The following is a 15701-nucleotide window of genomic DNA, read 5'->3' as shown; positions in this document are numbered from 1 at the left end:
CACATTATTGTACGTTGTTCTGCGTAATAGCATCTGCCAAATGCCTGTAATGTAATGTAATGTACTGTAATGTAACATAAGGCTGCCTGCCTGACTGCTGGTTGTTCTGGATGGTCCCTCTCAGGGAGACTACGACCCCGTGAAGACCAAAGTGGTCCACTTCCGGATGAACCCCACCAGCCTGGCCAAGCAGGAGCGGCAAGACGAGGCGGAGAAGCTGCGGGAGGAGTGCCAGCGCCTCCGTGAGCACGTCCGCACGCTGCAGGCAGGGGGCGCTGTGGCAGCCGAAGAGGGCGCCTTCAACCTCCCGCCCTCACAGGAAGTTCTAGGTACTGGACAGCGGCTCTAGGAATAGGCTAGGAATGCTTTTTGTTCGCCGTGTGCTAGCGCTGGCCGATTCATCAAATTTCCGGTTACGATTTAGGCTTCCCACGATTATGAAAACAAGAGAATCGAGAATTGAGTAAGGTTGTTCTCGTTGACTTGTGTTGTAAATCCAGCACACCCCTTTCCTTCACAATGGTGTGCTCAGCCCCTCTCCGAAAGCCCAAACAGGCTTTGCCACGAGTGAATAAATTCAGAGAGCCGAAGCGTTTGCTGTTTATATGTATAGCCCAAATAAAGGGATGGCATCGTCCTCTTGGGTTCATAACATCACCAGTCACAATCCAAAGTAAACACATGTTTGAGAGTCTTGGGAAAGATGGAATATAGAAAGTTAATTGTCCAGATCGGAGTTGCAGACTACAACCTCCAGTCCGGCCCACCTTAAAACATTAGCCGAAGTTTGATTAACACTTACACCACTGTTCAAAAGTTTGGATTTTAAAATGCTTTATCTGATTTAATATTTTGTTTTCTCTGCTTCTAATCATGCAATTCACAAGTGGTCAAAGCATAGTAATTGCCACACAATTGTCCCCCATTTCAGTGTTTGAGACAAATTAACAGAAAAGTAAAATAGTAATAAAATAGTCATGTTTTGCATATCCTTTTCATGCCATGACTTCCTTGTCTGTGACCCATCAACATCACCAGAGTGTGGATATCTAGATGGGGACTAGATTCAGCTAGGTTCAGCTGTAAATTATGCTGATACAGTATGGGACACATTTGTTGACTAAATGGCTTTAAATCATCAAGGGTCCTATGCATGAAATGATCCTTATTTTCTCAACAAATTTGGTGTCTGACCCTTGTTTTCAGAAATCGAATAAGACGAATAGTTTTGCTGGTACTACACAGCAGCACTCCTCTGTGACCCCCTACTGGAAATGCTTTTTGGACACCAGCCGCGTGACTTCCCATCCGTGCGCCCCTGCGGAGAGTAGCAGGTCGCCCTCTAGTTTAATGAGCTATAAAGTCAATAACGCGCCATTGTTTAATGTGCATTTCTTTACCGCTACATTTAATTGATAAGCGGCGCTTGCGTTTATGCGCTAATGCTGCCCCACGCTGCGGCCGTGTGCTCCTGTATATTTGCTGTAAGCTCGTAGCGCTGATTGTTGACGCGTAGGTTTTTATTTGTCAGGTGATTTCATGTGGCTGCTGTTGTTCAATAAGTGTCTTGCCTAATTGGAATCGTTAACTTCAACAGCTCTGGGACCAGATGGTCTATTAGGGCTATTCTGTCATATAGACTGGAAATAAAACCCTCCGTCTATTAAAAAGTGCAGGAGAGCTTTATCGCATTAATCAAGCTAGAAAAATGATTCGCAATTTTCGGTCCCGAGCCATGCAGCGAGGCTAAAATTGATCAAGTTATGGTGTGAGGATGAATTCCTGAATCACGGCAGCACAGTCAGTATGCATTCAATGCCTCTATTGATCCCTGTATTTTTGTTTAAATGTGAAAGAGACGGAGAGAGAGATAAATAGACTCATCTTGTAAATTTAGTCGCAACTTTTAAGAGAACAACTTCTCTCCCCTGCTCTAATGGATGTTTTCTCTAAGTGATGTAAAGTTGTGTATCTGAATCTGTAGCATGCACAGTGAGTTAATGTTCCAGTTGTGAGTCCCAAATAGCTTTTATGTGAGCAATGTGACCATAACACTCATTGATGCCATAAATCAAATGACTGCATAGCTATTCATACAAGTATATCACAATATGGTCCATACTTTACCCCGGTAAAAACCCTCACAAAAGACAAAAGTGGCAAGGGGAAAATGCCATTAGTGTCACCTTAATGAAGTTAACAATCTCTCAACAAATTTGGTGTCTGATCCTTGTTTTGAAAAAACAAATAAAATAAATAGCTTTACAGGAGAGAGATGTCGATCATGTCTGAATGTCTGTGAAGAATATTCTGTTATTTTATAAATGTATGATTTAACAACGCGATATCATTCATAGTTCCCCACATGCCAGCGCTAATGGCATAAGTGCCTCCAGCGGTTGTGGCTGCATTTTAAAACCCGCTCAGAATCCATCCTCATATTTTACACACAAAAGTCAATACATGCAGGAAGACAGAAAACTAAATATTTAATTGGGACCGGAGCACGTAGCTGTTACACATTTCTTAAGGAGTAATTTATCATCTGCAGTTTGGGTAATATTTGCTGTGACAGGTTGGTGTCTCATTAACAGCAGTGGGCCATGAATAAACAAACAAATGCTTTGGCTTGTAATTGGCAGTCCCTTTCTCTCCGTTTCATTTTTATTCGCCCGTACCGGTCGGGGCTGTCAGGGCTAAACTGATGCGAAGGCCTACGTTCCTCACGCCGCCGGTTTTAACGCGGGGGTTTAGCGGGCGGCTCGATGGGATTCCTCATTGTCTGCTAGCCGGGGCGTCGCGCTTGCAGAGGCGCGTTCCTTCTGACGCGGCGTAAGCTGTGACATTGAAGATAATTATTCTGTGTGCGTTTCCATTATGTATTCAGCTTATTGGGGCATTATTGAGACATTATGCACTAATTAAATTGGAGGTGATCCTGGGCTTTTATGACTAATTGACTGGTCGCTGTGCTGTCAGAGCTGGATTAATTTGTGGTCATCTGCCCGCTCTCCGCTCGTTCCTCTCCGCGTTTATCTTTGTTTTTCAGTGACTGCTGTCGCCGGCAACGTAAATATTTGCGGCGGGTTTAATTAAGCACTTTAAAAACGCTCCGAATTTTTCTTATTTTCCATATACAACTGCCTCTCTGGCCTGCTGGATAACTCTCTTTCCATACAGTCCGTGAGTGTCTTGTACGCACTCTGCATTTACATTGAAATAAGCCGGTTCCCGTTCCTGGACATCTGTACAGGTTCTGGAACAAAGAGAGGTGAGTTCTATATCAGCGTATCAGCGTATCAGCAGTAAGCCAGTTTAATATGTCCTGTTAATGACCAGCAAAGAATATCTCAGCAGTGCTTATTTTGCCCTCCTATCAAACATGACTTTGATGTCTCACTCCATGACTCAAGGAGAAGGAAAACTGGGAGTCCAACCTTGATATTCTTCAGTAAGCCAAGGCCAGCCCAACTTTGAACAGAGAATCGATTCTACAGTGTTGCTTTTAATGATAACAGGGCGTTTTTTGCTTTACAGATAAATGGAAAAGATCAGTTCGTACTGCTTTTCCAGTTTGTATGCAGACTGGACTGCCGTTAATTGAAAGAGTTTACACCACATTATTAAGGTACTGTACACAAGTAAAAAGAGCCTTCCTCACATCTGTGGACAGGCAATTTTCAGAAAATGCTGGGAGGTTTGTATTATGCACAGGAGGCTGTTAAAGATTTAGTTGGCACACCTTAAAGGTATACATTCTCCTTGACTTATTCTCATTCTTTCCTTTAATTAAATCCACCATCATTCTGCTTTCACTGTTATTCTGAATTTTTTTTAAAGGGATGTTAAACATTATTTTTTGTGACTTTACGTCCTCTCTTTGCCATGAACACTTCACTTCAGAGTTGATACACCAATTTGTAAATGTGGGTAGAAAGTTGTTTTTAAGAATATCACATCCTGACGTCCTTCTTTGTTTGTTTGTGTGTGTGTGTGTGTGTGTTCTTATACAGACACACAAATGCCCACAACACACACCAGTTGTTTAACTACGAGCCAGTCACGTTGAAGACAGAAAATGTTGGTAGTAGGTGTCATATGGATATATTTTTTTAAACCTTGTAATCGTTAAGGTTGACTTGTTTCATGACAGTGTAGTCTCTGCACAATGTGACGGATGTAATATTATGACACTTTCGTCAAAAACCAGTTGAGAGATCAAGGGAGCATTTCTGACAGAAATTGACAATTCTATTCTTGTGAGATTTGGTCTGAATTCTGCTTCAGCTGATGGAGTTTGAATTGGCGTAAGATGTGACGTTGGCCGTGTTTGTTCTGTAATGCAGTCGCGGGAAGTGTTTTGACGTATGTCTTCATCAGACGTAACGTTGAGAGGGATAGCTGTCAAAATGTTTGCGTCCCACCTTCTATATTCCCTTTGCCTTTTGACAAGCTCTATTTTCGAGGAAATTAGAAGTTGTCCTTTTCTTTTTATCTGTGGAAAAACTTTTCAGGTTTTTCAGCTTCCGAATCATTTCATTTGACAGGAAAGGGCATACAATTTATTTTAAAGTAATGAAAACTGTTAAATGTTCAATGAAAGCTTCGAAAAAGGCATGATTTGTCCTCTAACATTCAGGGATGGTGACATTATCTTGAAGGAGGGTTCTGGTGAATAGCTGAGATACTTTCTATTATGTTTCATTTGAAACTTGCTGGAGTGATGCTGTGCAGGCCTGAAAACCCTGTGCTAACCCCTGGATATTCGCCCTGGAAAATGGGAGTGCTTTGTTAGCCTAGCATTATGAAGAATGGAATTCACCTCTAGCACATGATCTAGGATAAGGAGATAATTAATGATTGTAGACTGTAGAAGAAAAAAAGGTGTTAAACAGAAAAGCATAATTTTCACGAGTAATAAATAAATGGGCTCAAGAAGAATTAGAAGAATTGGTCGTTAACATAATTTCTTGACTTTTCTTCTTCAATTAATTAGCTAATAGACTTGCTAATACTATGTGGCCAGGTCTATTTTGAGCAGAGACATTAATTTAATTAAGTTGTTAATTTAGTTTGTATTGGGTTTTAAGTTATGAGTAGAATAATCTTTCTCTTATGATAATCTCTTGCCCTCTGTTAGACATAAGCTGATTTTTGCATTAAAAAAGTGATGTTCTCTTTGTGAGTGGCTTGCTGAAGCTGAGAGGAAGTGATGTCATGCTCTGGCTTGATGGTCACAGTAGAGTTGTGTTGGAGGCTTCCCTGTGGGCACAACTCTGCCCTGCTTCAGAGCAGTGTTTGTATCTTATTGAATTTGTGCGGGTTCAACGCATACATTACCGTCTTTCTCACTTTCTGGTAGTGTCACCGAAAAGTACTGAAGCATTGCCCTTTGTCCTTGCAATTTGCTTCTGAAAAACCTTTTGGCTTGGAGGACTTAACCTGCATTATTGCAAATTGCCATGTGAACACAATGAGGATGATCTGGAGCTCTGAGGAAAGGGAGAAGTTAATGAGAGGCGTCTGACCTGCTGCTGGTGCTGCCCTCGCATAACAAGTCACCACTTCCTCACCCGTGTGTACAAGAGTGCCTTTCATACAATCTCTGCCCTTAACCTGCCATCACTGTTCAGAAGAAGAGGAGGAGTGGTTGTCTGTGTGTGTGTGTTTATGCATTTGTGTGTGTGTGTGTGTGTGTGTGTGTGTGTGTGTGTTTATGCATGTGTGTCTGCGCACGTGTGTGTGTGTGTGTGTCTGTGTGTGTGTCTGTCTGTCTGTTTATGCATTTGTGTGTGTGTGTGTGTGTGTGTGTGTGTGTGCGAACATGTTGATCTGTGTGTGTGTGTTTATGCGTGCGTGTGTGCGTGCGTGTGCGTGCGTGTGCGTGCGTGTGCGCGTGTGTGTGCGCGTGTGTGTGCGCGTGTGTGCGTGTGTGTGTGTGTGAGAGAGAGAGACTGAGACAGTGAACGTCATTGCTACCTTATTCATTTCTAGGTATTTAGTTGACACTTCCGCTCTTTTTTACGTTTATACAGCTGTATATCCATAGAAGCGATTCGTGTTAAATCCTTTGCTTGAGATTAGGCAGTTGTCCAAATGGGAATCAAACCAACAACCTTGTTTTCAAGCCCAGTTGAACTAAGCCTTTTCAAGTCAAATTCCAGCCTGTTCATGCAAAACTGTTACATTTTATTTTCTGTTTTCAGAGGCATACTACCTCATCTTTTAACATTCCTTAAACAGCTGGTATCATTCAGTACTGTTTGTGCACAGCCTTATCTCTTTGTTATTCCAGATTATAATTATTTAATGCGTAATCCTGGGACATTCATAAGTACGAATTTTGTGTTTTCTCCACAATTTGTGGTTTGTGGTTGTGTAGAGGGTAATCATAATAAATAATATAGTAAATTAACTACCTGCAGTCATTATTTTATGGAGTTAATTATTAATTTGCTTTTCCCTCACCGAGTGTGCATGGAGAGACCACTGTGTGTGCACCTTTTGAAAGCTAAGTGGCTTATTAATATTTTCAGCAAAGAACATCCGAGTTTTAATGAGCAGAACTGTCAGGTTGAACTTTTCAAACCAGTCGAAGGGTAGTCTCCCGAGCATAACGGAGTGCGTATACGTTTGCTCAAATGGATAGATCCAGGATTAAGTGGTATTAGAGGATAATTTGCAAAGCACTATGAAAACAATGGCTCCTGTTTACGTAGACCTGTGGTAGGTCATGGCATGCAAACATATTCATTTGCCAGAAGGTCTCATCTTTTTAAAAATAATTCTAAATTCACAAAAGCAGACAGACATGTCAATATAAATCGCTCCATCTTTTAATTGTGAAACAAATCCTATTTCTTGCCGTTCTTTAATGATTGCTGGCATGAATGAATTCCACTGATGGTTTAGCATATGTACCAATATGAAGTAAACATCCCTGCTCAATTCTAGCATTAAAATGGGATTTATATAATTTGTTTTCAGAGTCTGTAACGGAATCCAATTCCGTGTAAACCTGTGGAAAGATGGAACATGATATCCCTATTTTCTCTGCTGTGTAATTCTATCTTACACAATGTTGCTGCTCATTTAAAGGGGATGTGAAACGCTTGGTAAGGACTCTGGTTCATTCGCTGTTTACCTGGGAAAAGATATGGCCCTGCCCTCAAATCTGAAATTGTTCTGTATTTGCTAGAAAAATGTACTACAGTTTGCCTTTTTGCAGCTGGTATCACTAGGGGGCAGCCATCTAGGAACAAACTAGGTTGTGACATCACTAGGTTGGTTTGTCTCGGGTGTTCAAGCTGGTCCTGTCTGCTGGCTTTCAATGAGGTCATCGATGAATCGTGAGGAAAACACAAAGCGGAGAACCTGAGGAGGGTACTTTTGTATTGCCCTGGGATGCTCAACTGGGTATTACTGAACCCAATTTCATTTTTGTTCATTTTCATGAACAAATACTGATACTGCCCTCCCACCCAAACAGCAGTGTCTGGCTTTGCTCGGTTTATGGTCCGAAGAACAGGTCGTCTGCGTTCTTCAAAGACACCCTCCCTCCGCTTCATCTGACTTCATGAAATGGTCACTTCAGGCTGATTCCCCCCTGTCCCACAGGTGGACTCTGCCATTACAGAGCAGTAATGGCATTCTCCTCTGATGATTTAATAATATCAATTATTATTTATACCACGTTTAAAAGGTTATTCACCCAACATCGCGGCGTTAATGGAATTTAGCCCAAAAGCCCAGACGAATTTGTGCCACTTTATTAATTTATGTTTTTCCCGAATTTTTCATTTTTCTCTATCATTAATAATTTGCTATCTCTATCAAAAGATTCACACTGTTTTTGAAGTTAAAAGGGATGTCTAAATTGAGATCACTCAGAGCATCGCACTTGGCTAATGGGAAAAATGAAATCAAAATTTCAAAGCCATGCATAACAATTACACAGATTCTTGTCCCAAGGATTTTACACCTATTTGCAATGTAACACTGATATTCAGGTTACTGTATCTCTCATGATGTTTTTATTTTATTTTTTATTTCAGAAAAGACGTGCTCAGATGTTCAGATAATTGTTTTTTTCATCTCTGTAATCCATTAAGTTACACTCGTCTTTCATGGTCCTTAGTGTGTTCTCACTGTGAGTTTGAATACATATAGAAATTAATTTGATAGAGCAACAAGAAAAGGGATTGGCCTGACAAGGTAAACACGATGAGTGTTGTTTAAAATCCCTGGTTGCGTATAGAAGGAGCTGTGTATTTTGAAGTGTACTGACAATCACTTCTTATCCTTACAAATTGTTAATGTGCCCGACATAGAAAATGGCTTTCTGGAAGGTACGTATTGAAATACAGTAGCTTAAACTCAAATATATGAAGGTGTTCAGAGGATTACCTGGCTTTTCTTCCTCCCATTTTGTTTGACATGCAAAGCTTTCAAATCCACTAGGAGCTGTCCCAGGCACTTTTGTTTCAGCCTTATCATAAGATGTGTATTTTTAGCATGGTATTTGACTGTGAGTTGGGTACATTTTCTCGTTGAGGGTGCATGTCAAATGTCTTAAATGAAACTTGTGCCATTTTTGTAGTTTTGGAATTGGCGGAAAAAAAGAAAATTGGAGACAGGAGCTTGGGTTAATTTCATTGTCACATAATTATTGATTCTGTATAAGCGGATTTGGAAAACTCGCTGTGATCAGCATCATAATGGCAACGACAAAGAGCCTGCATTTATATCCTTACATTTTAGTTTCGCTCTTGAAATATTTGCGAGTTTGTTAATTTATTCACATCATCTTCCACACATCAGTGTTCCTGGGAAGGCTTTGTGGAACTGCTGTAATTGTTGGTGTCTTCAGTTATTTTGACCAAGCGTACCCAGACTTGAACGCAAGAGTGATATAATAGCAGTATGTCTGTAGTTCTTGCTTGAAATCCAAAGAAATTACACACTGTTGGCTTATCAATGACATTGATTTCTTGGTAGCGTAATACACACAAATGGTTCTCAATTACATATAATTTGAGGTTTGTCATGTCACCTCATGAATAAACCATGCAATTTCAGTCACCCTTGGTCTTCCACGGTAATAATAGATCAAGACAATACTTTTGTGTCATCCACTATGTGAAAATCCAGAGTACTATACAATAAATGCATGCTTAAAATGTCCCTACCTTCGTTAAACTTCACTCTGAAAAGAAAATGGTTCAAATGAATAAAGAGTTCTGTTGAGAATTATTTCCTTAACTTGGTATTGGAGTGTATGGAGTTGTATTAGCAATTGCTCAGTGTTTTTAAAACTAGGAGTCACATTACACATTAACATTACTGAAATAAATGTTGGATTTGCAGTCCAATATACTGTGCAGTCCATAAGTATTTGAACAGTGGTGCAATTTTTGTACTTTTGCCTCTACTCCAGCACATTTGATAGAAATGAAACGATGAATAAAATATGAGAAGTGCAGTTTAATTTGAGGATGCTTACATTGTGTGATCTGTGTAGGCATTACATCCCTTTTTATACATGGTCCCTCCTTTTTAGCGGACCGAAAGTAATCGGACTGTTGGCTTCTCGGCTGTTTTCTGATTAGTCAGGTGCATGCTGGGATAAGAAGGCTTTTGCTTTCCTTTTTGATTTTACCTTGTTATTGGTGTTTATCAACATGAGGACCAGGGTTGTGCCAACAAAAGTCAAGGAAGCCAAACAATAGGCTAACTGAAACAAGGTGTTTCAAGAGCATTAATAAGAAATGCACTGCTGCTGTTTAGGAGGACCTCAACTTCTTTGAATTTTAGAAGTTCACAGGCAACATGAATCAGGCTAAAATGTATAATTACATTACATTACATTACATTACTGGCATTTGGCAGACACTCTTATCCAGAGCGACGTGCAGTTGATTAGACTAGGCAGGAGACCATCCTCCCCTGGAGCAATGCAGGGTTAAGGGCCTTGCTCAAGGGCCCAACGGCTGTGCGGATCTTATTGTGCCTACACCGGGATTGGAACCACCGACCTTGCGTGTCCCAGTCATTTACCTTAACCACTACGCTACAGGCCGCCCGTATAATAATAAATAATAAATAACAAATAATAATATAATTTTCACGATGTTCAGTCTTTTCACGGTGTAGTTGTATTCTTTTCACTGCTCCTGTCTCCGAACCGTAGTTGGGAGACATAGGGGAACCAAACCACTATTGCTTTTCATTTCCAGGGTCGAAACTGCCAAAAGCTGTGCCAAAGACAATTACATTAACTCCTTCGTATGATCGGCTTTTCTCCGTGACCATGCTCTCTTTCAAAATGGCACACAACAAAAACTCCATTCACTCACATATACACACGGACCAATTGAAACACTCAAAACAGAAACAATCCCCATGGTTCCCATTCTTAAAGCTGCATACCCTCATTTACAACCAATGGCACTGATCCAGAGAACCACAATGTCATTTTTAAGTTTGTGTCAGGAAAAGGGGTTAACCCTATATACTTTTTAAGCCTCCAAGGTTTCGATTGTTGCTAACTATATACAAAAACAGTGTGTGAATCATGAACAAAAAAGTTTTACCGGTGAAAAGCCCAAATACAGTCTTTGGAAATCCTTGACTGATGCAAAGCCAGTGAAACTTCCAAAGCGGGATTAAGCATAATCCACTGAGTTTGGAGGCATTTGATTGAACTGATTGATTGACCGATTTGATTGATAGCTGCTATCATTAATTAACATTAAACATTAATAGTCTGTTTGATGTAAATAGTCTTATGTGGATGTAAATACCCTCAAATTACCCTCAAGGTACAATAAGTAATTTCGGACTCCTATCAGTCAAGAGGGGAATTACAGCAGCAAACACCCACAAACCACAACACTGTTTATCCCATGCCTTATCTGTGAACACGCTGACCTTGAAAGTTTCACACTGTCCAAATTGTTATGGACTCCGCTGTCCGTTTTACATAAATGATTTTGTGTTGAATTGCTAAACATTAAAGTCATTATAATTATTATTATTATTATTTTTTTTTTATTATTATTATTTTTTTTACTTATCCGACATCAATATATAATGTTGTTAATCTAACCTTTACTGTGGTTTGGCCATTTGATATATTTACCATGATGACTGATCTTTGTGGAAAAGGAGAATAGACATCGAACAATGAAATATTTGAGGGTCTGCCATTTGTTTTGCAAAATAGTGTGAACATTAAAAGAAGGTGGCAACATTACCATGCATATTCTCATGGAAAATGTCTTCTCAATCAACTCTTTGGGAACATTCTTTAGTTCCTCTACGTTCGCTCTCTATTTGCCTGATTTGCAATTCATTTTTCTTTATCTGTTAAGAATTTGTAGGAAATTATACTGTGAATAATTTATCAATTTCAATTGTCAGGAGCATTTTATCAGCTTTTTTCTTCCAATGAAGTCATTAAATGAGCGCAATTATTTGTAATTGATTTCAGTCTAATTAAACTCATTTCTCATTCCTTTATCCTTGCAACCATTTTTTTCTACCATCTGGCTTAAAATTGTGAAATTAGAGACTCATCCATCTTATGTAAACCATGCATCTTTGCCTTCTATTTTCTAGTTGACACAACTACCTGCAAATTATTTATTTTTATGCTTGACTATGCTTGATGTAAATTATGCAAGCTGTATGTCTTGAGTCCGGTATGAATTTAGTGTTTACTGACTGGAGGATATCACTGACTTGGCAGCATTATTGAACAATTCAACAACGTAAACGTGTTCCGAACACCAAGTTAGCTCATGTTCCGAACAGTAAAACTTTCATGACGAATAACTAAAGAAATACTTCCAGATCGACTTTGTTTTTGTGTGTATATAAGGTATAATTCCTTCCCTTTTCATAAAAACTTGGTCGGAGTCACATACTCATATCCATTTCAGCATACAGTGTCATGGTAATAGTGCTCCACTGTGATATTGTGATGGGGAAGCTGTTGCTAATGAATGCCTACGAACCAGGCAGGCTTATACAGCGGTGAGCTAACACGGTCTTCCGAAACACTGAGGCATTGTGCATTATTTGTTGTTTTCCCTATAATTATTGATCCAATTTACATCAATCAAAGAGTTTGAGTGTATAAGATAGTCAATAAGCAACCATTATCATAAAGCACATTCCTCAGGAGAAAAACTACCATTGAACGGACGTTAACTCCTGTTGGAAGCGGCCGCATCCCTGTGTTCTGTTCTGTTTACATTACATTGTTATTTTTAGTGATCCTTATCATTATTGATCTTCTTCTTTTACACTTTCAGACGAAATTAAAGGGCACCTTGTATGGCCACTGCATTATTTAAAGTTCTTTATTTGAATGATTGCTAAATTTGGAATTCGCACAATTCACAGTATCATTCACCTCGAGCAGCGCCTCACAATCCCCATTGTTTCATTTTTCTGCTCTTGCTCATTTTCAGCTAATTGCACCTGGTTGTTTCTCCCCGTTAATTCTTCGTAAGCTTCCTGTAATGCACTTTGAAAATGAAAAAGGAGAGAGGTTAATTGACAGTGCCATCTGTTCTCCCTTAATGGTGTACGTCATTTTAACCTCGTCAGCCTCGTCCGTTTTGGAAGTGCGGTGTCTGATGGGAAGACCGATTCAGTGCCGATTGTGAGGTGCTTCTGGCGCTCTCTCTCGTCTTCAGCTTCAGTAAAATCCGTGTTACGCAAGAACACTTACTGTAGACTCCATTTATCAAAAAGAAAGATGGTATGGACTCGCGTTGAATGTCAGAATGCTTTGTAGAAGAACAGCAGATTAGAGGATTAAATTAATTCATTGTTAGACTCTTCAGTTCCTGCTCATCAAGCAGGGAAAAAACATAGCATATGTTGTGTACTTTTCCTTTCAAAAGGATGATGGCCTTTGTCAGATAATGTTCGACATAATGCATGATCTACATAATGCAGTAAAAGACTGGCTAAATTTTAAGTACTTCTGAGATTAAATGCATTTTTTCTCCCGCATTTAAAAAATAAATCTAATTTATGTAATAATATTTGTAAGTAATAGTATGAAATAAAAATGTGTTTAATTTGAAATGTGTAAAATTGAATCACGGCAGTGCATAGAGCTGTAACTATTGAACAGTATTGGCTTTATTTAGTGTGGCGTGATGGTGACTTTAATTCATAAATATTCAGGTGTTTACTGAGCTTAACTCCCATTACTTTGCTAACCAAGAGACTTAACTCCAAGTGCCTTGCTAATCAAACCAATTTGCATGATTAAAGAAGGTAAGGAAAGGGCTGTCAATCACACCTCGCTGGGCAGTGGCTTGTAGCAGCAGCTCTCAAATTAAAAGCGATTTTTTTTTGTTAGCTGCTTTCTGACTTGGCCTATATTTCATTACCCTCATCGCCGTGCGTTACTTGTTTGCTTCATGCAGTTCAATGTACTGGATCAAGGGAAATGACTGCAGAGAAGAGCTGCACAGCAGTAGAACATGCTTGTAGAAGCATGTTCTGTATGCTTCCTATGAAAAAGGTCCCTTTATGCCAGCTGTTTTTATTAGCCGCTACCTTTACAGGGGAGGTAATATTTGATAAATGAAATGCTGTATTACACAACAGAATGTTTATTTATTATTTTTCATCCCTGTTCACAGTTGTGATTGATTGATTGAAAGATTTTGTATGCAATAATAGATTTTTTGGAGTGTTCTGGAATGTGCTTTGTATGTTATTGCTTTCTATTTTGGTGAAAAGTCTATGTCCTGTTTTTTCCGTCTCCGTTTTCAGATTTGCGCAGACAGATGGAGAGTGCGGAGTTGAAAAACCAGCGTTTGAAAGAGGTCTTTCAGAAGAAGATCCAAGAATTCCGCACCGTGTGCTACGTGCTGACCGGCTACCAGATTGACATCACAACAGAGAACCAGTACCGCCTCACCTCTGTGTACGCGGAACACATGGAAGATTCCCTGCTCTTTAAGGTAAGAAAGGAGTTTCGGCAAAGCCACATCAACGACCCGGAAGATAAAACCTCAGAACTTGTGTGTATTCAAGAGCTTTCACAATGTTTGTCCAAAGTGCATCATCTAACAATTTACTTTCACATTTATTCTATTGTGACTCCATAAAACATTTTCATATTTGCAGTGATGATGATTCCTACAGCTTGTGCCGGTTTCCTGTCCATGAAACTGTAGCCCCCTTTCCGCTGCCGGAACTTTTTCCTGGGGATAGTTCCTGTACCCCTTTTTAGACCCTGCTCACATGGTTGTACTTCTCTAAGGTACCTGGAGCTATTAGGTGAAATGTAATGTAAGGCGTGGTCAGAATTCTCATCACTTAAACAGGGCACCATTATCTTACTTTTATTTTGGTAGAAAAAGTTCACTAACACAAACCGGCAGCCTGAAACCAGAAGTGTTATTGTGACTAGCTTCATGGAGCTTTATGTAGCTCCTCTGTGAGTTTGGTAAACTATTGGTTAAAAATTGTTGATATCAACCTCTGTTGTGCACTCTCTGGGCCACTGCAATACCAAAAGTGCAGAGAAAAAATGTTGACACGGCTTAGGGTGCTAATGGCTGTTTGCAGTTCTATTGAATCTTTGCTCGCTTGCTCTTCGTACAGTAAGTACCCTGTTAGAGAAAACTGAAACTGAACTGTAAGAACTGCTTTTGAAAGTATTGTGTTGCACTTCAAATTTGAACTTGAAAATATAAGTTTTTTGCAATGGATTTCAGTCCATTAAATTCCGTTTCAAAAGGTGAAATACACATGAAATTTATGCAAATTAATTCAATTACTAAAAACAAAAGCAAGAATTCAATGTATTGTAAATACCAGTTAGGCAGTCTGGTCTGAATCCACTCATATTCCTGGGGTCTCCTCACTCGCCTGTTCTGGGTTCCTTTGGTTCTGGGATTCAGGGCTAAATGCAGTCCAATATATTTAAAGGGGGTTGTGTTCTACTTGATATTCTAATGTATTGTGGTGTATTGAATATGCAGTAAATAGCATTTCAGGCATTGATCTTAGAAAACAAATCGGACATCTTAAAGAAGGAACAGTCGATACATACAGTATTAGTCTTTAGTCCATGTAGGCTGCTTTTTCTAGTAGCAACTCCATACAATTAATCACAAAGTCATTTGTATAGATTGCAATATCAGGTAACCAGTTACATTAACTTTACATGAACTAATATCTTCTAATAATAGGATTTACATTTCATAACATGCGACCGTGTACATATTCATAAATGCACATTGTAATACATGTATTATGAATAGTTCAATCATTCCAAACAATATGTATGCACTATTATGTGTAGGCAGTGTATGCATCATGGAATCTGTATTATACAGTATATACAAGAATGCTGTGCACATAATGCATTCATAATATATTCGTAATCTTACACCATAGTAATTCACATTATACTGTTTTTGAATGGATTCATTATTTCTAAAATGGTATGTTTGGAGGCTGTATATTTTAGAACAAAACATAACTGTGAATGCATTATTCATAATCAGTTCTGAAGACATACACACCCAAGCATAACTTCTTCTGCGAATGCATCATGAATGCTTCATGAAGACTGATAATCATTGCAACCTAATATAATTTAGAGTTTCTCTCCCTTTAAAGTATGAATATTCACACGCCGTTTTGTGTCACATTGCTTAGGG

General features: G+C 39.3%; 1 protein-coding gene across 3 annotated transcripts in view; it reads left to right on the top strand.

The window, feature by feature from the left end:
* mad1l1 (mitotic arrest deficient 1 like 1) overlaps positions 1-15701 on the top strand; it is a 238460-nt gene that overhangs the window by 111151 nt on the left and 111608 nt on the right. For all 3 annotated transcript variants that reach the window (XM_061231225.1, XM_061231226.1, XM_061231224.1), the window contains 2 exons: positions 125-329; positions 13801-13991. In XM_061231225.1, coding sequence (XP_061087209.1) covers positions 125-329; positions 13801-13991 — 396 coding nt within the window. The remainder of the gene's footprint in view (positions 1-124; positions 330-13800; positions 13992-15701) is intronic.

The sequence above is a fragment of the Conger conger genome, chromosome 2, assembly GCF_963514075.1.
Source record: "Conger conger chromosome 2, fConCon1.1, whole genome shotgun sequence".
NCBI lineage: Eukaryota > Metazoa > Chordata > Actinopteri > Anguilliformes > Congridae > Conger > Conger conger.
Note: the sequence above shows the minus strand (reverse complement) of the source record. Positions and strands in the feature narration are given on the sequence as shown.